The 22,765-nt window shown below is 62.8% G+C and overlaps 1 protein-coding gene across 2 annotated transcripts in view; it reads left to right on the top strand.

Moving 5' to 3' along the window:
- The first annotated feature begins 607 nt into the window (after window positions 1-607).
- CBFA2T3 (CBFA2/RUNX1 partner transcriptional co-repressor 3) overlaps window positions 608-22,765 on the top strand; it is an 89,753-nt gene continuing 67,595 nt past the window's right edge. For both annotated transcript variants that reach the window (XM_035024600.1, XM_035024601.1), the window contains exon 1: window positions 608-876. In XM_035024600.1, coding sequence (XP_034880491.1) covers window positions 789-876 — 88 coding nt within the window. In that variant the 5' untranslated portion in view covers window positions 608-788. The remainder of the gene's footprint in view (window positions 877-22,765) is intronic.

A 22,765-nucleotide genomic window follows, 5' to 3' on the forward strand; every position in this document is an offset into this window, starting at 1 on the left:
GGGAGAGCCCAGGGGACTGGGGGGTGGCTGGTCAGGGTGCACCGCCTAGTCTGACTGGGGGGCAGGGCAATGCTCAGGGAAGTGGCCCCAGAAAGGTGGGCTCTGGGGAAAGTCTGGCTGAGGACAGGGGAGGGACGAGAGGAATAAAGCACCCCAGGCTGCAGGCAGGGCTGGGCGCAAGCTTGGGGGGTGCGGGGACAGGTGCATGGGGCATGTGGGGCTGGGGGCTCCTCCAGGATGGCCACTGTCCCCCCCAGCCCTGCTCGAGGAAACATGCCCAGCGCTCCAGGCCATCCGGACTGCAGGTGGGTGGGGTGTCACCAGGCTGGCGGCAGGAGGAAGTTGTTGGAAGTCAGACCGGAATGGCCGTGAGGGAAGGCCGGGCAGGGCCGGGCCCAGATGGTTCCTGTTGAGGAAGCGGTGGGCACAGCTGCATGCTGCCTCCCCGGCCCCCAGCCGTGCTATCAGGGCGACACAGCTGCGTGCTCGTCTGCGGGCTGCAGGGAGACCTCCCCCACGGCGCCTCCCCAGGCCCGCCCTGCATCACATGAGCCCCTGCAGCTTCCCGCCCCTTCCCCAGGCTGGCGGGCAGCGGCCGCTAGAAGGCCCGGAGCTGTCCGGGGGGCAGAGTCCTCGGGCTGCGAGAGACCCAGGCTGGCTGCGGCCCCTGGTCTTTCCCTCCAGACCCCACGAGGTCAGGAGGGGCACGCACCGCCATCCTTGGCCCCCGGAGGCGGCCCACCTCTCACCCAGCACGAGGATTGTCTCCCACACCCACCTGCAGACCCATGTCCCAGGCGTCCCCCTTGCTGGACAGCGGGCTCCCGGCGTCCACCAGCTGCTCAGTGCCCCGGGGTCCCAGGAAGGGCGGCCCAGGTAAGGGGATGGCGGGTGGGGCGTGGGGGGGGCGGCAGGAGCAGGTGGCCAGAGCGTGACATCTCCAAGCTGCCGCCTGCCTGCCCGGCTCTGTTGACAGCACGAGCCAGCCGTGTTGACTCACCTCAAACACCGACACAGCCTCCCCCAGGGCGAGTCCCACACAGCTGGGACAGGTGGCCCCGGGAGGACCTGGCAGGTGCCAGGCCGGCTGTGGGGGCCCCACCCTGAGGCAGTGGCGGTGGCCCCCTCAGGCCCATCTAGGAGGGAGTGGGCTCTGTCTTCCTCCGCGGGCAGGGTCCCAGGAGTTGGTGAGAAAGGTGGTGTGCAGACAGGTGGGAGGTACCCAGAGTCCTCCTCCTGGGAGGACACTAGGACTTAGGGGTGGGACAAGGACACTGAGGCCCCAGGGAAGAGGGCCTGGCCCAGGGCCGCAGGATCGAGTGATGGTCCAGGACTCAACCCCAGTACCCACCGTTGAGCAAGCTCTGCCAAGACTCCTGCCCTTTGGAGTCTCTGTCAGAGGGAAGTGGGGGGGCAGGGAGGACCCAGGCCTTTCACCCTCCCCCTGGGCTGCTGGCTCCAGGAGGAGGCCTCGTTGACACCCCCTGACCCCCACTGCAAAGTCCCTGGGGGCCTCATAGGACCTCATCCCAAGCCTCAGGGGGCCTATAAGCAGGCAGCCCCACTCCCCAGCCCACGCCACGTGGCGACGCTCCAGGGGGCCTTTGGAACCTTCCAGAGCTCCTAGCCCCAAGTCCCACTGACGCAGCCATGTCCAGAGTCCAGGTGGGCTCCTGACACCCTGACCCAGGCGTGTCCCCATCACCTCTGCAGAGACCTCTTTCCCCACCCTGCTGCTGTCCAGGGGCCCGAGGGCCAGCCCCTGACCCGGGGCTCCATCAGTCACCTGACCTTTCAGACCAGAACACAGCTGTGTAGAAGCCCACCTTGACACACAATAATGCGTGCGCCATTGGCTTCCACCAAGGTGGGTGATTTGAAGATACCCAGAAGGAGGTGCCAGGTCGCTGGCCCTGGACATGGTCCCCCCGCCCCTCAGGCTGGCCAGGGGCTCTGGTCCTGTCAAGTTCCCCTCCCTTCCTGGGGCGGCCCCCACTGTCCTGGAACCAGCAGCCTGGTTCTGCCACCTGCCACGGTGCCTTCAGACCAGGCCTTCCTCCCCGGGGCCTCAGTTTCCCCACGTGTCAAATCCTGTCCTGAGGCTCCCTAATGGCCTGTTGGAGGCTAATGGGGGAGAAGGCAGCTGGGGGCGTGCATGAGAGCTGCTGAAGGCCGTTCTGTTCGGATGGGGTGGGGCTAACCTGTGGAAGGAATTTGGGGCCAGGAGGTGTCAAGGAACATGGCTGTGCTCACGTCACCACGGTGTTGGTTAGGCTGCAGGCACCCAGAGCAGATCGTCTGGGTGGACCTCTGATGCAGAATTCCAGCTGCCGGTTTATTGACCCCATGGTCTCTGTGCATCCCGAGCTCACTGCTCACTCGGCGGGCTTCACGGAGCCTTGGGTACTTGGCGAGTGCGTCGGGCTGGGGGCTTCCGTGGGCACAGGAGTCCCAGCCCTGAGATGCTCTGACTTGTAGGAGCTCACACTGTGTCTTCCCTTAATCTCCTGGCTGGCCCCGCGCGACGGCCACAGCCGTGCTGGGGGACATCGTGCCCCTAGGCCGCCCCAGGCGCCTGGGGGTCTGCGATGCTGGGAGCAGCAGGTGGGGCCCGGCCGGGGGAGCCTTTGGGGGCCTGAGGGCCTGGGGGACAGGCCTGTGGGCAGCACAGCACGACCTTGCAGTTTCCGGGGCCCACAGGTACCCCGAGTCCATGAAAACCTTGGAGACCTCTAGAACACATGAAGTAGCTCCAAACTATGGACAGAACAGACAGTAACATCTTCCGTCAGAGAGCAAACACCTCTGAACGCCGCGTGGCGCGAGGCGGGCGCCGGGGGTGGAGCGGACAACTTTGCGCCTCTGGCCACCAGGTCCCACTGCCGGGCACTGGGGGCCCCTGAGCAGCCTCGCCGGGGACCTGGGGCCCCCCAGCCCTGCTGGTGGCCGAGGTCCAGGATCTGTCAGGACCCCGCGTGGTGGTGGACCCGACTGCGTAGTGGGAGGAGCGACCCCCTTTAGAGGAGTGTTTACTTCGCTCGGATTTATTAGGCGCCGACTGTATGTACTAGGAGCCATGCACAGACTCTGGTTCCAGCAGCGCACTTTGCGGGTGGGGAAACTGAGGTCAGGCTGCTGTACCCCCTGCAGAACAGGAGGCGGGAGCCAGCACACCTGGCACAGGGGCCGGGACGGAAGCATTGGAAGCCCTCTGATGTAGCCCGAAGCAGAGGAGGCCGGAGGACAGCTTACCATGACCGGCCTGGGGAAAAACTGAGTCAGGCCTGTTTTGTGTCACTGGAGAGGGACAGGGTGGGGTCCAGGTGGCAGGTTGCAGCTTGAGTGTGACCAGGGAGGTAATGAGCATCCCGTCCATGGAGGAATCCAAGCAATCGTAGGCTGGGATGTTCGCAGGTGTGGGCAAGACCCCAGGGCCGGTGCCATCCTGAGCTGGAGCTGGCCTAGCTCGAGATCCCCGGGTGGGGGGGTTCAGGGCACGGGCTCATCCGCCCCATCATGCCCTCCCATCCCCCATCCTCACTGTCCCCTCTCCGGGACCATAGGCTCTTCTCTGGCACGTTCTCTGCTGGCAAGCCCTTCCCCGCTCTATCAGTTTCCTGCGACCGCTATACCAAATTACCTAAACCAGGTGGCTTAGAGAAGAAGTCTATTCCCTCCCAGTCCTGGAGGCCAGAAGTCCAAAATCAAGGCGTGGGCAGGGCTACGCACCCTGCGGAGGCTCCCGGGGCTCCCGCTGTGGCCACGTGCCTCCAGCCTCTGTCGCTGTCCTCTCCTAGGTCCTCTCCTCTTCTTAGAAGGACGCTTGTCATTGGATTTGGGGCCCCCCAATGCAGGTGACCAGATCTCCAACTGTCCCATCTGCATCAAGGCAGCAGACTGGGGGAAAGGTGCCCAGAGTCCCCCTCTGCCGTAGCCCATGGTCAGGGCTTGGGCCTAGGGCCTCCAGCTGCAAGGGAGGCCCAGGGCCTCCAGGGGAGCAAGGCTGTCCCTGGCCCAACCCCCACCATCCCCACTTCTCACTCAGCCACCGTGTCTGGCCATGCTTGTGGGGACGGTGGGACACTGGCAGACCCACACAGGGAGGCCCGGGGCATCTGGGTGGGAGCATGCATGAGGCCCTCTCTGCAGTGAGGGCCCAGGGCCGAGCCCCTCAGGCCGCCTGACCTGTGACATGGCCATGACCATGCACCTACGTCTGTGCCAAAGCACCGTTAGCAACTTTGCTGCTGGGTATGGTCTATCCTGTCGCCACATGAAGGATGGCCTCCTGTCCCTTCTCGGCCCACACCCCGTGGGGCCTTTCCCTCCACTCAGCCCTCCCCAGACCCAAGGTGACCTTATCCCCCACCTCCTGCTCCCCCCGAACACAGCGCTGGGGGCTCCTAGGTCAAGATTGCGGCTCAGGGCCTGCCAAGCCCTGCGTGACACGGTGACTCCCCATCTCAGAAAAAGATACCGACGTTCCAAGGGGCACCCAGCAGGCAAGAGCAAGGGTGTGATAGAACGTGGCTGTGCTGCCCCTGCAGATGGATGTAGGGCCTGTTTGGGGAAGGCAGCCAGTCCCAGAGCCTCTGCCAGATCGGTCGGTCCTGGCAGGGATCCAGCAGGACCAGGAAGGGACGGAGAATGGGCAGTTTGATGAGGAACCATTTGTCAAGGTCACAGGTTAAACAGAGGTCTGAGAGCTGACCTCCCCTCGCCTGAGGGAAAGGAGCGGGGAGAGAGCCCAGGAGAGGGAGAGGAGCAGGGCTGTTGGGAAGTCTCAGGAGTCACACACCCACGTCTCTGTCCCAGCATCTCCCAAGGCCCCCGGACGGTCCTCCAGGGTGCAGAGCACGGGAGCAGGGCCACGCAGGGCAGAGGAGCTCTGGACTCAGTCCAGAAGGCTGGTTCCACGTGCCAAGCCCCCGATCCCCCGAGGCTCATGTCAGGACAAAGAGGAAGCCTGTGGAGGGGAGACTCTGCTTCCCTGGGGAAAGCAGGGCTCCCTCCCTCCTGCAGTAAATGTGGAGCATTCTTCCCCTGGGACCTTCCCTTCCTGCTGAAACGTGCCTGTCCCTTCCCTGTGCCATCCCCATGCCACAGCTTCCTGGGGCAAACTGGCAGGAGGACACCAACCAGCCACGTCCTCCCCATCCGCTGAACCCTGAATCTGAGTCCAGGAAGCCGGAGCTGCAGGGCGGGTGTGATGCAGGAGAGCTTCCTGGAGGAAGCGGTCCCCAGGGGGCAGCTGGAGGAGGCAAAGAAGGCTTTCACTTCTCAAGGTATCTTGCCTGAAAAGAGAGGCGTAGTGTTAACCTGGCTCAGCACCCAGCTGTGTGGGGCTTTCTCACGCACTTTCACTTCCGTGGCGACAGTTGCCCGGGGGAGGGGCAGCCAGGAAGAGTGGCCCCAGGGAGAGGCCAGAGCTGCTTACAGCTAAGCCAGGACTCTCCCTCCAGTGCTCTTCCCCAGAGACATCTGCTCTGGATGAGGCCTCAGTTGCTGCTAGCCAAGGGAGGGGAGAGGGCAGGGGGCAGCTCCCGGGGAGAAGAGAGGCCTCTCCGAGTGCCACCCACCCCCGGGGGGACCTGCGGGCTGGCCGAAGTGCCCGTGGACTCCAGGTCACTCGTAGCCGTTGTTATGGGGCCAGAGGTCAGACTGCAGTGGGTGCTGGTGAAATTCTCGTTATTAAAGCGCCACGTGCATGTTCCACGTGCGCAGCCGGGGTGGGCAAACCCCCTGGGGCGATCGCCGGACAGCTGCCCACGATGGAGGCGGGCATCAGTGGGGACACTTCTCGTGACACTTTGCTGAGCTGCTTTGTCATTGTCGTTTGCAAGAGGGAGCCTGTGAAACACTGAGCTGGGTCACATCACACCTGCATGCATGCCCTCCGAGGGCTTCTCCCCTTTCCGCCTGGCCTCCCACCCTCACGCTTGTCCTTCCAGCCCCCGGGCCTTTCCATGTGCCATCCTCCCCCCCACCTTGAGGCCGTTTCCCTCAGGCATCTGCCCTGCTCCCTCCTCACCCCCCCTCCCGCTGCGTTTCCCCCCTTCCATTTACTGCAACAGACCAAGCCGGCATTTCCTGGGTCTCCGTATTTATCTATCGTCTCTCTCCCCAGTGGCACCGGCGAGCTGGCTCCGCTCCCTGCTCACTGCAGGCCCCCCCGGTGCCCACGGCAGCTGGCTCACAGGGTGCTCAGCACTTGGTGTGAGTCCACGCGTCCCCTGCCTGGGGGAGGGTCAGCCACCCCGCGCACTGCGTGTGCCTGCCGCTGCCGCGGGGCCTGTGTTGCTCTCAAGATCCCAAATCTGTCATGACAGGAACTGAGGCCCCGAGCAGAGGGTGACTTGCTGGGGCCACACAGCAAGAGGGCCAGGGCCAGAGTTGGACCTGGGGGCTGACCCTTTGGGCCCCAAGGGGAAGTGTTCAGAGATGGACCTGGAGGGCACCCACACCTGCAGAGCCCGTGGCCAGTTATTGGGGGCACCTGGCGTCTAAGCCTCCTGGAGATGGTAGGAGCTGGACAGGTCACTCGGCACCACCAAATGAGCCTGGCTGAGACCCTTCCCCTCCCCCACCTCCCCAAAGTGGCAAGCAGGGGGTCTGGGTCACAGGTCAGCCTAAGAGCTGGTCCACGGAGAGGGCTGCTTTGGCTGAGACCATGAGGGCTTCTGGAGCCCCCCTGAGCCCCCTCAGCTGTGTCCACCTCTAGCCCCAACCTGGCAAGGTCAAGCCCTCCAGATCTGGGGACCAGCTCAGAATCTAGAGTTGAGTCCGAGGTGGGGCCAGGTGGCCAGCGATGGAAACTCCCCAAAGCGTGTCCACACGGGCCTCAGCTTCCTCCCAGGCGATGGGGACAAGGATGGGGTGGCTCCTGCTAGACCCTGGCGGCCTCTCCTAGCCAGAGGGTGTCCCTGGGGGGTCTACAGTCCCCTCCCTTGCAGCCTGAGAAGTCTCAGTATGGACAGTACCAGGCAGCAGACCATGGGAGCGAGGAATGGCCCCCACTCTTCCTGCCCACTGCTCCCAGCACCCACTTGGCCACAGGGCCCAGGGCCCTGGTCAGAGGTGTGCAAACCCCTTCCCCAGCAGCAGCGCTGGTGGGTCAGGAGGAATCAGGTGTGGTGCCCACGTGGGCTCACCAACCGGGACTGGCGTCTGGGAGAACTTGGGCAGACCCGTCCCCGGGTGGGGCCACCTCTACTCTGATGGGAGGGCCTGGTCGGCATCGCTGGGGGCTCAGCAATCCGCCGGTGGAGAGAGGGGCGAGCCCCAGGAGGCCTGTCCCTGGGGCAGCGCAGGTCTCCCAAGTGGGCCTGACACTCTCCTTGGGACACAGCGCTGGGGACCTCACCCTCTGTATCACTGGCGGCAGCAAGCCCTGAGAACAGGGACATGGGAGCTGGACCCTGCTGTTGTTCCGCAGGCTGCTGGAGGGGACAGGCAGATGGGGCAGGTTGGGAAAATCTACTCCAGACTCCTTCCTGGGCCTGCGTGCGGCTTCCCCCAGCCAGCCTTCAAGGCGTCATCAGCCTGATTGTAAGATGAGGACACAGATCGGAGAGGTCAGGAAACCTGCTCAAGGTCACACAGCACGTCCTAGGCAGGGCCCCAAGGTGGGACCTCAAGAAAGAGATCCCTTTTGCATCTACCACTCCAGGTATGAAAGCTTCACCCAGCATCCCATGCCCCCAGCTGGACCCTCTCTGAGCCCGCGGTGGGATCCGCTCACTCCACCCCAGGGATCCCAGAGCAGGTGCAGCTGACGCCTGGATCCCGTGAGTCCCAGCTGATGGAGACAGGGCTGCCCGCCCAGCCCAGGGCCCCTCCAGGGAAGCCCTCTCTGCTGGCTGCTGCTGGGGAGCCCTTTGAAAGCGCCGACCGTGGCCCCGGGTTATCACTGCCCCCCACCGAAGTGTTCAAAGTGGTTTTGAGCGGCACTCCCTGCAGCTGAGGGTTGGAGAGGGGTGTGGACCTCTGGTGCGGCTCTCGGAGGGCTGGGTGTGGAAACGGGTCCCTTTCTGAGAGGAAGCAGTGTGGGGCCACCTGCCCACTCGGGACTTGCCGCCTGGAGGGGACAGAGGTACAGATGAGCAGGCAGGTCTGACACACGGGGCCGACGGCAGAGCCCAGCCCCACCACAGTCCTTACTCTAATGACGTGGCCTTGTCCGTGGTGCCCTCAGCCCAGGGGAGGGGAGGGAACCCGAGGGCCTGGCGCCCACGCTGGCTGTGCCCCTCTCTTGGGCCCGAGGAGCCTCACGGGTCCTGTGAAGAAGGACGAAGGTACAGGGTGAGGAGGCTCAGGAGAGGGACGCGAGCCATTCAGAGGAGGCTGCTCTGAGCATGTGGCCTGGGCGGGGGTCTGTGTTCTGACCTGCATGGCCTGGATTCCCTGATGTCACCTGCTCAGCCGTGAGGCAGCAGGTCGGTGAGACCATGGCCGCAGTGGGAGGGCCAGGCTGGTAACCCCCTAACCCCACAGGCCTGTCTCCATCTGTGACGTGGGGACGACAGGCAGCCCCCAGAGGGGCCGAGGTGCCTGGTGAGGGACGGCTCCAGCACAGCGTCCAGCCCCGGGGCCAGCCTTCTTTCCCCCAGGTCCCCATGGTCACTGCCTCCCGGGAGCTTGCCCGTGACCCCCTGCAGGCCCTTCCCTCAAAGGCCACTTGGGGCGGCTGAGAGACAGTACAGTGGAGAAGGAACTGGGCAATTTTCCCCACCCTGTGGCTCCCGGAGCTTCCTCCTTTCCTCCCAAGTTGGGGTGCATTTTGAGTGTTGTGGAAAGCCCCGACTTCGCAGAGCCTACGAGGGAGAGCTGAGTGGGAGGGAGGGCCAGCGGGAGGAGCAGGAGGGACCTCTGCCCATTGTCCCCCCAGCTGTGCCCCTCACCGCAAGCTCCCATGGCCTCAGATCCCAGGCCCCTGAGGCCAGCCCGACACAGTCCTGAACATCCCCGTGTGAGACTTGGGGTTTCCTCAGAGACGGGGCCCCTCTGCTCCAGGGCTGGGCGCTGGGGTTTCCTCACAGCTGGGCTCCCTTACTAAGAGACGAGACCTAAGGGTCCCAGCCCCCAGTGTGTGCAGGGCTCTGCCGGCCAGGGCAGGGGACCCCAACGCTCAAGCCTGGAGCTCAGCGTCAGAGCCCAGACGGGCAGCAGTTGGCCTCTTCCCTGCCGCTGACCACCCTCAGCAGCCCCTGCTTTCTGCCACTTCCCTCCCAGGGCCCTGCGTGGGGGGCATTGTCCTGATGTTCAGCCAGGCCTGCACACATGGACAGACAGACAGACGTCAAGCCTGGTCCTGCCCCTCTACCACCACAACATTCTCTACATCAAGGTTGGGACCACACATCCTAAAAGCAGGTGACAGACAGGTGACAAAAAGTGCAAGTCAGAGCCCCTCTCTGCCTTCATGGCCCCCAGGGGCCTCACACTCCCAAGGGCTGGGAGGCCCGGGAGACCTCAAGGGGCTCTGTTTGGCCCCGGCCCCCCAGCCAGGCTTCCTTGTCTGCAGCCAGAGGGGCTGTCCCCACCTGGGGGCTCTCCGGGAGGGGCTGCCACCCAGAGGTTTGGGGCAGAGGGTGCAGCTGGGGCGAGGGAGATAGGAGCAGGCTGCTTCCTGTCGGAAACCGAAACTGCCAGGTGCTTCCCGCCGGCCCTCCCTCCCAGGGCCACCCAGAGACAGCTGGACCCACAGCCCTGCCGCTCAGCCCTCCACCCGAGGATGAGGACAGTGGGGCCTTGCCTCTCAGCACAGGGCCCCGCTGAGCCTCAGTGCACCCCCAACCCGAGTCACCCTGGCGCCGGCTTTCAAAGTCTTTGTGCAAAAATCGGGTGCAAAATACCTTAATGATTTTTAACTTTGAATACCTGTGCAAGTGATCAGATTTAACAAAACAGCATTAAAGCCAATTGCACTGGCTTTTTTCTCCTCCTTTGCTCTGGCTGTGGGAACACAGAACATTCCACATGTGGCCCCCATCCACCGGCAGGCTGCTCGGAGTCCGTGGACCCGGGGGCTGGGAGGGACTGGTCCGACCCGTTCGTGGCACCTGGGCCTCCACCACACTCCTCGCTCGTGTCCGTGGCCTCCCTTTCACTTAAGTTATGAAATAGTTGGCACGCATGTCACCAAGAGGCTTCGGGGTCCTCCGCGCCTCGTTGAAGAGCCTGTCCTTCCCCTCCGCTTCTCTGCAAAAATGAATTACCACAGGCGCCGTGCCTGCCCCCGGAGGCTGCCCCAGCCACGAGCTGCTTCAGGCCGGGTGTGGGGGCAGGACCCCCTCAGCCAGCCCCAGGGGCGTCTGGATCGAACTGCTGGACCCCCACCGCCTTCTCGTAGCCTCCTCTGTAACACGGGGCAAGAACATGTCAGCCCTTAGCGCCTCGAGGCTGCAACCATCCAAGGGACTATGTTTATCTGTATGTGTCCTTCCCAGACACACTGTGATTTTTGGTCTTTTACATTGTTACATGAAGGTATCATGGTCGATGTATTCTTTCCCAATCTTCCCTCCGCGATGATGTGACGTGGGTGCGGGCAGCTGACTGAGCTCTCTCTGGCTGCAGGAGCCCAGGCCGGGCTTCGGGTGCGGCTGGAGGGAGACTGCCTCCCAGCTCCCGCAGGTAAAGGCTTTCCGTACAGTGCGAGAGTCCAGCAACGGCGTGGATGTTTCTGGAGGTCGTGGCTGGCTGTGGCTTCTGGAGGTTTCTCATGTGTGGGAACCAGCCAGAGAGGCGAGGCAGGAGGCAGAGCACGGAGGGGGGGTGCCTCGCTTGGGCTTAGTGGTCGGCCCCCGTGAGGCCGTGGGGCTTGTCCAGCTGCAAGTGGGGAGGCCGGGAAGGTGGCCCTCGCTCTGGAACCTCCCCACCCGCCGCCAGCCTCCTCTCCTGCCGAGCACACGGGAGGAAGGTCGGCTGGCGGCAGACCCTGGCGTCGTGTGGGTGTTGAACCGTGTCAGCCTGGGAGCACGAGGCCTCCAAGGACGCTGGGAAAGCTGCTCTGAGTGGCCTCAGACCCTCCAGCAGGAAGAGGCTCGCAGGGGCTTCTGCGTCTGCCCAGTTGCCGCTGAGCCCCCGGGACATCCCCCACGTGGTCCCACCGCACTGCAGAGGGGGCCGTGGCTCAGGCTGGGGGGTCAGAAACAGAACGACGGAGGGTCCAGCCCCATCAAGCCCGTGAAGAGGGCAGGGAGACTTGGCAGCGCTGCCCATGGGAGCAGGCCTGGGACCCCCGAGCAACCAGCAGGGCTACCAGGGGGCAGGCGTGTCATCATAAATGGTGGGCGTGGCCGTCACAGCGCTTCTGGGCACCGAGCTCTCCCAGAAACGACTTCCCATCATCCTCTGGTCTCTGTGAAGGAGACTGAACATGCATGTGGCACAGAGAGCACGGCAGCCCCCGGTAGCGAAGGGAACTGTCCCATCCTGGACGCCAGGGACTAGTCTTGAACCCAGTGTCTCCATGGTTTCTTACTGTTTTCGCCCGCATGTCCCCTAAAATTGCTTTGAAAAAGCCAAGTTCCCTTTAAGGTGATATTTCTTACAAATCGGCCTGACCCAGCTCAGTCACACAAGCGGAACCTTGAGCTGCTGCTTTTCTGGTGGAGAACGGTGACCTCGTGGCCACTAGAGAGGTTTGCAAAGGTGAGGGTTACTACATCCCACAGCCCGGCCACAGGGTTGCGAGAAGGGCAGGTCTTCACACCCGCAGCCGACCTCGTGCAGACGTGTGTGAGGCTAGTGAGCAACACACGAGGGCAAACACCTGTCTCACAGACCCTTGCTCTGCAGGCGTGTGCCCACCTCAGTCTGAAACACAGCAATGTGGGGGAGGTGAGACTGCAGCCTGGGGGCGGAGGGGGAGAGATGTGGCGCCGAGAACGTCCTTCTAAACCAACGAGCAGACACGGGACCCTTGATGGTGGTGCCAGGTGCCAGGTGCCAACCTGAACATTGTTGTTTAAACAGTCAAAGGTCATGTTGTCTGGCTTATGGTATATTTTATACTGAATATGTGCTTGGGGCCTATCTTCATGAAAACTCTGAAGCTGCGGGTTTAGCACACAGAATTAGTCACCACAAAACCAAATCGGCAGGACTGGTTTTCACTGGGGGCCGTTCCACCCAGACTGCTATCTGTCAGCTTTCAATTCAAATAAGCATGTTATTAAATGACCCAACTGTCTCACTTTGGAATTCCAATTCTGATATAGACGGACAGATGGATGGATGGGTGGATGGATTGGTGGATGGATAGATGGATGGTGGGTGGATAGATGGTGGATGGAGGGATGAATGAGTAGATGAGTGGACAGGTGGATGGGTAGATGGATGGACGGGCAGAAGAGGAAGAAATTAGGAAGGCAGGAAGGAAAATCCAAAGTACACCTTTCAAAAACTTAAAAACATATGTTAAGAACATGTTCTTATATGAACATATAGGAAGCATGTGTCAAAGACGCATCTCCCTCATTGATGAGAAACCAGCAGGTTGGCAAATGTGACTCAAGGGAGGACATGGGCAGTTTTAAATCCCGTGGAAACAGAATGTCACCTGAGACATTCTACTGAGTCAGTAAAGCACAGCCTTTTTTATGAAACAAAAATGGTTTGCAACTTGTCAATTTCCTACAGGTTAACACCTGACCTAGAGTCTGGGATCTAATGGACATCAATAGAAAGTCCACAAAGGCACACCCCCCGAGGGCCGCTGACCCTTGGCAGCCTGCTCAGCAGCAAGAGGACTGAGGGCCCCTGGTGCCTTCTCACCCGTGTGGGACAGCTGTTCCCAGCAGAGGAAGGTTGGGAGGCAGGGAGCCTTGCTGGGTTTTATGCCCAGAGACAAAGGCCTGTGGTCAGAGTCCCCTGCAGGGGAGGTGTGAAGTGGGACTCCAGCCAGGAGAGGTGAGGTGACCCACAGCAATGTGCAGACCCCAGGCCCACGCTCTTGCTGGAACAACGTGGCACTTGAGGACCTCGCCGATGCCTTCCAGCTGTCTTGCCAGTGCGCCTGGATAGTCTGGCCGTGTGCACGCGGGTTTTGAAGACCCCCCTGGCTGTAGACACTGTTGCAGGGGTTGGGCCTGGGGGGCCGTCAGGCTCTCCATTTCTTTTCCCTAGAAGCCAGGTCCCTCTTGTTTCTGAGGAGACCCCTGCCGGCCGACAGCCCTCCACCCACAGTGTGAGGAGACGGGAGGTCAGACAGATGAGGAGCCTCACCACCTCTGTGGCTGGGCCAGGCCTCGAACCCAGTCCTGTGCCTGCCCACCCACCCCTGCCAGCACCAGGCTGAGCCGAGACCCTCCGGGATTCAGCGGGAGGCCGTTCTCACCAGGGTCTGACGTTTGCCGCTCGCTTCCCCGCCGGGATGGCGCCTGGGACCTGGGTGCTCTAGAAGCATCATCCGCGAGCGGCTCCGGGAAGGCAGAGTGCGGAGCCGGGATGCTGAGAACGAGCAGCCAGGCACGAGGCCTCCTGCCACGTGGTTGCACGCACGGGATGCCAGGAGCAGGCCCACCCACAGACAGGAACGGGTCCCTGGTGGCAGGCGGCGAGAGGCACCAGGATGACAGGTCATGGGAACAGGTCCCTTCTGCGCTGAAGCCAGACGGGGCTGGGGGCTGCACCGCATCGTCAGGACCCTCGCCGCTGCTGCATTATTCATCTCAAAATGGTTAAAATGGGCAATTTTCCGTTCTGTCTTTCACCACAGGAAAAATAATTTTCTTGAAAAAATAAAAAATAAAACCATAGCAAGAGATGAACACTTACTCCAGCCTCAGGGCTCCCGCCAACCCTCCCGTGCGTGTCCTGCAGGCCATGGGGCCTCACCAGAGGCCTTGCTGGGGGCGCCCTGGGCCTCACCCCTGCATTCGGGGCCTGGGGCCCATGACCTCCCTCCTGCCCTGGGCCTCGCCTCCAGGGGTGCTGTCGAGCGAGCTGGCCGCAGTGCCCATCCTGCCTGCCCAGCCAGTGTCCCCACCTGGGGCCTCCGGTGGCCTTTGCGTCAGGGCAGAGGAGGAGGGCACGGAGGCTCTTTTTCTTTCCTCCTCCGCGGACCACAGCGTGGGCACAGGTGTGTTACATGGGGGGTGTGCCCCCGAGCTCACCTCCAGAGCAAGCCAAAGCATCCACGTCTGTGTGCAGAAATGGGCAGGGGTTGGCCCTGTGACCCCCCAGGTGCAGGGCGCTAGGGATGTCCTCCTGGGGTAATGCCAGTCCTCTCTACTGGGGGCGTGCTGAGCACCCCCAGGGCCAGAGGAGACGTGGGGGAAGGTGCTCTGCGGGGCTCAGCGAGTGCCCCTCCTGGAAATGTGGTTCCCAAGAACCTGGATGTCGGTTCTCAGTCCTTTCAAGTGGACCTCTGGCCCCACTGGCTGGCCTGGGCTGCAGGCCACTGTCCAGGGACCTGGGTGCCCCTTCCAGGGCATGTCACGGGCATGGCCATGCCTCAAAGAAGCTTCATGCTCAGTGCAGACGAGGCCTCTGCATCCCGCACAACAAGGTGCTTCTGACGGCCCCGGGCACACAGGGCAAACTCGAAATCCCCTTCCCTTCAAGTCCTGGGTCAGCAGCCACACACCAGCCCTGGGGGGCAGCCGCCCCCCGCAGTCCATGGACCACTGACACTTCTGTCAAATGCAGTGAAAATGTCCGAGGAGAACATCCCACTGCTTGCCTTCTCTCTCTTGTCTTCGGTCCTGTGAGTCGTGTGGCTTTTCCGAGTCTTCTTTGCACGTCCCATGACGGCAGGTTTAAGAAAGTGCTAGAGACGCCAGGCCAGAATGACGACAAGGGCAGCCCCCGAGCACAGCGGACGTGGTCTACACCTGCTCCCACCACCTGCTCGCGACGAGACCTCAAACCCCTCCGGCTGCCATGACTTCATCCGTGAACAGAGCTGCAGTTAAGAGTCAAACTTCAGATCAACTGTGGAGGATGAGCATGTCCCAGACACAGGGTGGGACCCATGCATACTAAAGATGATTCACTGTCAATCTGAAAAGCAGATTTAACTGGGCATCCTGTGTTTTTATTTCCTAACTCTGGCAAGCCTGTGTCCAGTAGGGTTGTGTGCGGTGCCAAGTAGCGGAGACTCTGACGGCAGCGTGAACTCTTCTTGTCCACATGACGAAAGCCCAGAGGCGAGTGGAGCAGGTGGTGCAAGGACCAGGCTTTTGTGCTCTTCCTGTTCCACCATCCTCTTCCTCGTGGCTTCCTGGCTGCAAAGTGGCTGCACCACCTCCAAGCATCACATCTGCCTTCCAGGCAGGAAGAAAGAGGAAGAGAGAAGGTACAGAGGATGCACCCTGGGCCAGCCCTTCTCTGAAGGAAAACCAAGGTTTCTGCAGAAGCCTTACTCCCAGATGGCTGTTCCACCATGACGGGGCTCCTGTCCCCATCCCAGAGGCCCCTTCCCAGACCAGGACTGCTGGGCTTCCGATTTCTCATCTTCTCTGCTGCCTTCCAGCAGCCTCTGCGCCCTGGCCCCTCGAGGTCCTTGGAGCTGGTGCCCCTGCGACGATCCCACCGATGGCCGTCCTCACTGGCCGTGGGGGACGAGGGGAGGGCCACACTGGCCTCAGCCCCATTGCTGAGACGGCACTGTAACACCACCTGTGTCTGAGGGGCTTCCCGAGGGCGCAGGCGCCAGGAGTGGTGACCTGGGGTCCTGGGCTCGTCCTCAAAGGGTCTCGTCTTAGCCCTGCAGGATTCTGCTGAACATCACCCGAGGGGACGACAGACCCGTCCTCCTTGGAGCTTTTAAACTAAGAGCCAACCTTTCCTCCCAGGGCCCAGACAGCAGCGTTTCCCTGTTCCCACGTTTTCTTTGTCATCTTTGCAAGCTTCCCCGAGACCCTCCTCTCCACCCTCCGCTCCTGATTCTCTCTCTTTCGCCTGGTTTCCCTCCGTCTTGTCCCCCCACAGCCTCTCTGACAATCACAGCATCGTGCTAACTTACTTCTAGAATATTCTCTCCTGTGCCCGAGCTTAATGGGGACAGCACACCCACGCCGCCTCTGGCCTCTGCCTCACCTCCCATCCAAGACCTCCAGGCTGCTGTGATAGCCCCAAGCCCCCTCTTGGGCCCCGGGCACCCACACTCCTTCCAGGCCTGGCTTTCCACGTGAGTCCTGCACAAACCTGCCGTCACCTGCCAGGGGCTCTAAGCCGTGTGTCGGCGATGGAGAGGTGCCCCGGTTTGCCAAAGCTGGTCAGGGGCCACAGCAGCTATCCATGGGACTGTCCGGTCGTGTTGGTCAGGGCAGGCCCGGGTCGGTCCCACAGGCCAGTGTCCTTGGCACTCGGCACAGAGCCTGCCCCGGGATGGCTTTAAGTGACCCAGCCCTTGACCTGCTCTTGTCTGCTGGAACCTAACACCACGAGGCCAGCTCTTCACCCCGTTCGCCCAAACCCCCAGTGCCCTGGATGGTGCCCCGCATGACGTGGGCCCTCAGCTCAGGACGGTCGAGCAAATGGGAGCCTGGCAGGGCCCAGCTGGGGTGAGGACTCAGAGGGGACCCACACAGTGGGCCCGTGGCTGGCAGTGGGGGCAGCAGAACTCTGACCCAGATACGCTGGGGCCCGTGTTCACATAGCCCCCAAAGACAGCAGCGGGCCCAGCCTCAGTCTCCCCATCTGGAGAAGGGGGGAGTCCTCCCTCGTCACAGTCAGACAAGGCCCCTCAACTCGAGTGTTTCTGCGTGGGAGTCCTTCCCCCTCCTCCCCGCCACCGCCATCCCCTGCCCGGCTTCCCCCAACCCCCCGAGATAAAACTTCTCCTTCCTTGCACGAGGAGTTCCCCATTCGAGGTGACCACAGCAGCCCCCACTTCTCCCCAGAGTTTCAGGTTCTTAGAATTATTTTAGGTCTTCTTCCCCACATGGCCCACGCTGGGGCCTTCCCTCTCAACGGGCTCCGCCACGGCTTCTGGGGCTCCCTGCACCCCGAGGTGTGCCGCTGGGGCCTCACGGGCACACTGCTGCCTGCAGCCTGGCCCCTCCCCGGCCCCTGCCCCCTCGGACAAGGCGGTCGGGCTCGGAAGGTGTCTGGGTCTGCTTTGATCTTGGAACAGCTTTCTTGAGATGACTCAAGTTGAGTGCATGCGAGCCAGCGGCTTTCAGTGGAGCTGTGTGGAACATTTCCATCCCCACCAATAGACACCGACACCCCTTGGCAGTCCCCCCGTCCTCCTGCCCCCGCCGATCTGCCTTAGGTCCGTGGCTCTTCTGGACATTTCACATAAGCAGGAGCAGATGATAGGCAGCCTGTGGCTGGCTTCCTTCACTCAGCATGAGGCTTTGGAGGTTCACGGGCGTTGTTGCGTGAATGGGGACCGCGTTCCTTTTTCTGGCTGAACCGTATTCCACCGTTGGGACTGTGCCATCTTCTGAGTTAACTTTGCTGGACTGGGAGGGCGTGAGAGCCTGGGGGTGAGCCCAGCCCCACTGCCTACACGCCGTGTGTCTCGAGCGAGCGACCACCCCTCTCTGGTTCTTCGCTTGCCAGCTGCCCGGTGGGGCCAGTAACAGGCGCGCAGGACGGGCGCGGGGATCCAGCGGGCGCGCCTGCAGAGGGCCTCCGTGGGGAGGCGGTGCGACCTCCGGGCTGTCATCCTCCCTGTGCTGAGATGGCAAGGAGAGGCGGACGAGCTCCTGCCCGTGGGTGCTCTCGCCCAGCACTGCTGTCCTCGGCACACGTCCCCGACAGCTGGCTGGGGACACAGCCCTGAAAGGCCGTGCAGTCGGCCCAGGGCGCCCCGGCCTTGGGGGCCGAGGTGTTTTGGGAACAGGCAGCACTGGCCACTCGACAGGGAGTCCCCAGGGAGCAGGCTGGGTTTCTGGACTCATGAGCTTTAGAATCTTCCAGAGTACTTGATGAGAGCAAAGATTCCCAGGCTCCTTCCAGAGACCTGTCCTCTGTAGGTCTGGCCCCCAGCTGCCCTCGGGCACAGCCACGGGGGGCTCAAATCCAAGGGGCGGCTTTGGTTCCCGGGGAGAGCGTGCTCAGGGGCGTGGCCTGGGTTCCAGGCTACCGTGGATTTGGGGGTGAGCCGACTGCTGTGCGATTCAGGTCTGCACCAAAGGTACACTGCGCTGCGTGGGATCACGCGCCCAGCACACACTGAGGCTGGGGGTCTTCCCGCCTCCGCCCCTGGGCAGCAACAGGGCCAGCTGCCGGGGTCTGGCCCTGAGGCCCCAGGGAAACACTGGGCAGACCGTGTCCATGCGGCCGGGAGGTGGATGAAGGCCTCCTGCCCATCGCGGTCGGGGGGCGAGAGCAGTTCGAGCTCCCCCGGGCCCTCGAGCTGTGCCTTGCAGGGCGTCCCAGCTCCAACTCAGTGTTTACCCTGTTGTGCACGGGAGCAACAAGCCCCGCCAGGCGTCTGGACCTCCCCACCCCGAGGTTCTCTTGGCCTCTGGGAACTGGGACCAGGTGGGGAGAGCAGCAGGAACCCGGCAGCTGCCCTCTCAGACCCTCTAGGCTACCAGGGCCCCCTCCCCAAAATTCTCAGGGGCCCATATGTTGTGCTCAGGGACCAGCCAGCTGTGGCTGAGGGGCTGGGTCACAAGGGGAACGTTGGCTGTGGGGTCCTCAGGGTGGAAGGGCCCCACTGTGGTCGGCGACACCTGTAAGGTGTGTGAAGTGCGTCACACTCGAGAGCCAGGAAGGAACGGGACTTTGCGGCATCAGAGGGGAGACAGGGAGCCCTGTCCCGGGGACAGAGTAGAGCCCGAGTGCGCAGGACAGACGTCTGTCCTCTTCTCCCCATCTCTGGTCCTGCGGGCCGCCCGTTTGCCCGCGGGCTGAGCGCCACAGACCAGGACTGGCTCCACGGCAGCCAGGTCCTGGCGCCCCAGCTCAGCAATACGGCCCAAGGGTAGCTCTTCCGCACCCAGCATCCACCCCAGGAAGGGCTCCGGGGTTGCTGGCCAGCCCAGGGCGTCCCCCGGGTCAGGGGCCTGGCCTGTGGCCCGAGGGCAGGTCTGTTTCCAGAAGAGGGGGCACTGCGCAGTCTGGGTGGTCCCAAACAACACGTCACGTCTCCCCCCAGGCGGCGGTCACATGCTGTTAGGAAGCAGGTCCCCGCATGCCGCACACGGAGACTGAGGCTCGGACACATAACGGGTCCTGCTCAGAAGGCCAGAGCCAGGGTGGGAGCCCATCCCCTGGAGGGAAACCCAGAGACTTCACGCTATTAAGATTCATGGGACGTCGTCACAGCAAACAATCCCAAATGTTTATTTTCCCGGGAGTAAATTATGACTTCAATGGGCAGAAATTATGGTCCCTGGCACCGAGGAGCCAAGAAAGCCGCCACCATCAGCAACCACACAGCCGAAACTGAGAAACCTCAGCCTACACCCAGCCCTCACCCAGCCCCAGGAGCCCCCAGCCCACCCTGCGCTCAGACCCGCCCTGCTGCACCCGCCTCACCCAATCCGGACACCGCAGGTGAGGGCAGAGGCCTCGGGCTGTTCTAGAATTCCGTGTCTGGGGTGCAGGGTCTGGGCTTGGAGGGGCCAGGAGGATGCTGGCGCAGTGGATCAGGTCTTCATGCCTGCGTTCCCTTCATCGGCTCCCCCCCTCCGCCCTGGGCTGGCGTGTGCCCGGCACGTGGGGGCGGGGCTGGGGGAGCAAACCCTTTGGGGGCGGATAACCGAGCCGGGGTTCTGCCTCTTCCAGGAGAGGGGGCAGGTGGGGCTGGAGGGGGGCACCCAAGCCTGTGTGGTACCCTTTGTCTTGCGGGGGCCAAGCCAGGCAGGGAGGGGGCCATCGGGGGCTCTCACCACCCACAGCCCATCTTTCCGTCAGGAAAGCAAGGTTCTCCCAGCGGCGCTCAGCTGGTCCGCGCCCGGCCTCAGAGCTGCTCGCTGGACCAGCCTCGCATGGTCAGGTGGGAAGGCGAGCACAGGCCGGCTCCCACCTCGGGCAGGATGGGCTCGATGTTCCCCCAGACGATCAGGGCCTCTGGGCCAGAAAAGACCCCTCGGGGGTCATGTTCCCCTTTGGACCGTCCTCACAGAACTGCTGACCGGACCGGCAGATGAGCAGCGAGGCCTGGACCTGGCGCCTCCCCTCTCTGAGGAGGTCTCCCCGTGTGTGAAATCAGGGGTCTGGTCTGGTGACATGTGTCCTTCTCTGTGCCCTGCTGTTGAAGGTCACAGCCTGAGGAAGGTCGGGGTGACCCGGACAACTGTGGGCAGACTGACAGACAAGGAAGGCAAAGGGGGGACCCAGGGAGCCCGAGGAGAGGTGACCCCACCCCAGGCACACACCCCTCGCCCTGGTGCGTCCTCCTCTGTTAGTGTGCCTGAGGGCACGGGCTTGTTTGTGGGGATAGTTAATGGACAAACGGAGAACCGGTGGGTTCTCTTCGTGGGCGAGGATGACCATTTACCCGTCAGCTGCCCACTCAGTGGCAATCACGCAAAGCCATCCTGACAGGGCCCTGCGTGTGGGCTCTGGAGAGTGTGTACCCCAGGCCACGAGGGAGGCAGGAAGCCGGGGCCGTGGCACCAGGGGTCCCCCGGCTCCTGGGAGAAGCATGGGCACGGTAGGTGGGCTGTCGTGGGGTACAGAAGGACGCCCCCCCAGGCTCCAGGAAAGAGGGACGGGGAGACCGAGCAGCGCTCGCTGGCAGAATGTTCCAGAGAGCACCAACCGCGTGTGCACCTGATGGGTGGGAGCTCCAGAGTGACGTGCGGGAGGTGCCTCTATCTGAGGCAGGAGTGACAGGACCAGATCGTCAGAGGTCCTGGTGCCCTGCCGGGGAGGCTCCAGGGACAATAATGGCCCCACCCCATTATCAGAGCAGGAGACGCGGGTGCACTTGGAGGTCATCCATCCCGTGACCGCGCCCCCCTCAGGCCGACCCCTGGACCCGTGCACCCCAGGGTCACAGCAGGCTGGTCCATCCCACCTCTTCCGGGGGCCGTGGGGCGAGGGTGTGTGCCGGCCAGGGCACCACGGTGGCAGGTGACAGAACCCCTGCTGGGGAGCTCAGGCGGGACGGGGAATGTTCTGGCTCGGGTGACAGGCTGCGGGGAGGGCAGGCCATGCTACATGCGGGGCTGCAGGGCGCAGCGGCCCCCAGACAGACGGGGGTCCCTGAGCTCCCGAGCGGACCTCTGAGGCGCAGCCAGGGGACGGAGCCGCGGGGAGCACAGAGGCCCCGGAGGGCCAGCAGGTGGCTGCCCACAGGCACAGCTGGCCCTGGCTCTCGGCGGGGAGTTTTGGAGGAAAACCCTAAAAGTGAAGGAGTTTACGGTCTCTTCTGTATTTCTTCCTGTGGGATGTTCCTATTCATATGCTTTGCCCATTTTTATTGTGTCTGTAGGGCTACTAGTCCTTTGTCACGGGTGCCGCTCTATCCTCCACCTGAATCCCCTTACCTGCCAGGCCTCTGCTCGGCCCCTCGGGACACAGCCCCTGATGCTTTCTCCTGGATTTCTGGGTGTCCTTCATTAGCTCCCCAGGATTTAAATGCCCCTGGTCCTGTGGTCTTTCCCTCTGACGCATACACAGCCGCCACGCTGCCCACAGCAAGTGTCCACAGCTGGCCCGTGGACTTGGTTTTGGAACGACAAATTCCATTTGTTCCTTTGAAATGGAACAAAGACAAGCGAGAACTCAGAACTCATCTCTGGGCCGAAATGTGTGAGCCAGTCAGCAGTCAGTGTCCGGGACTCACCTTGGGTCGGGCTGCAGGGCGGGGGGAGGGCGAGTGGATGAGGCCGCCATGCCACAGAAACATCAGAAAATTAGAGAAGCAGAAAGCGGGGTCCCAGCTAGCCACTGTCCACCCCGCACCTGCTGGGCCCCTTCCGGCCCCTTCCTAGGACCCCCTGCGCCCCGACGGGGTCTGTACTGCTCACCTGCCCACGGAGAGCCACGGGACCTCCACTCCGCTCCCCTGCAGAGGAGGTAGGGCGCCCCGTAGCCTCGAGGTGGCCACGGTGGTCTGCGGAGATCCCATCCTTCACGGGGACACAGTGCTGTTTCCAAAATGAACACCCTTGATAGAGAAGTCTGAGCATAGGAACTGCTGGGCTGACTTACAGCTCTGGAGAACCATTGCCAACGTGCCCCATGGGGAAATAGTGCCAGCTCACCCCCCCGCTGGGTGTTTTCCTTTTTAGAATTTGACCTTTTCTATCGGTGAGAAACGGTACCTGATTATTTGCCCAGGGGCCTTTGATCATCCGTGAGGTTCAGTGTTTTCCCACAGCCTCATGGTTTGGGGCCCTCCTTGGGTGAGCGCAAGTCTGTGGAAACCCTCCTTCTCTGACTTCATCTGGAATGCCTCGGGAGAGTGGGACGGGAACACCGGAGAACAAGAACCGAGGGCTGCAGGGGAGGGCTGCCTGGGGGCCGGCCGTGGGGCGCTGGGGCTCCGTGCAGGGCGATCGTCCAGTGCCTGGGCGCCCCAGCCCTCTGGCAGCTCCCCAGCAGCGCCTGCTCCCCAACCCCCCCCACGACTGCCTCCTTGGGCAGCTCTGTCTCGGTTCCTGCCTGCAGTCTGGAAGGGAGATGGGCCACCTTCCGTGGCCTCCTTCCTCGTGACCGTCAACTGTGGTGCCGACGGGCTGGCAGACAGGCGGGCCCGGGGTGGGCAGGGTGTGACCGGCCAGATAACAGGGCAAAAGTGAGCTGGGGAGGGCTGGCAGCACAGCACAGAGGGACACGGGTGAGGGCCCTGGGCAGAGCTGCCACCACCCTGTGCACCCCCACCCCACACGAGTCCTGGGTC

The sequence above is a fragment of the Mirounga leonina genome, unplaced genomic scaffold (genome assembly GCF_011800145.1).
Source record: "Mirounga leonina isolate KUSES-001 unplaced genomic scaffold, KU_Mleo_1.0 Mir_180, whole genome shotgun sequence".
NCBI classification, from domain to species: Eukaryota; Metazoa; Chordata; class Mammalia; order Carnivora; family Phocidae; genus Mirounga; species Mirounga leonina.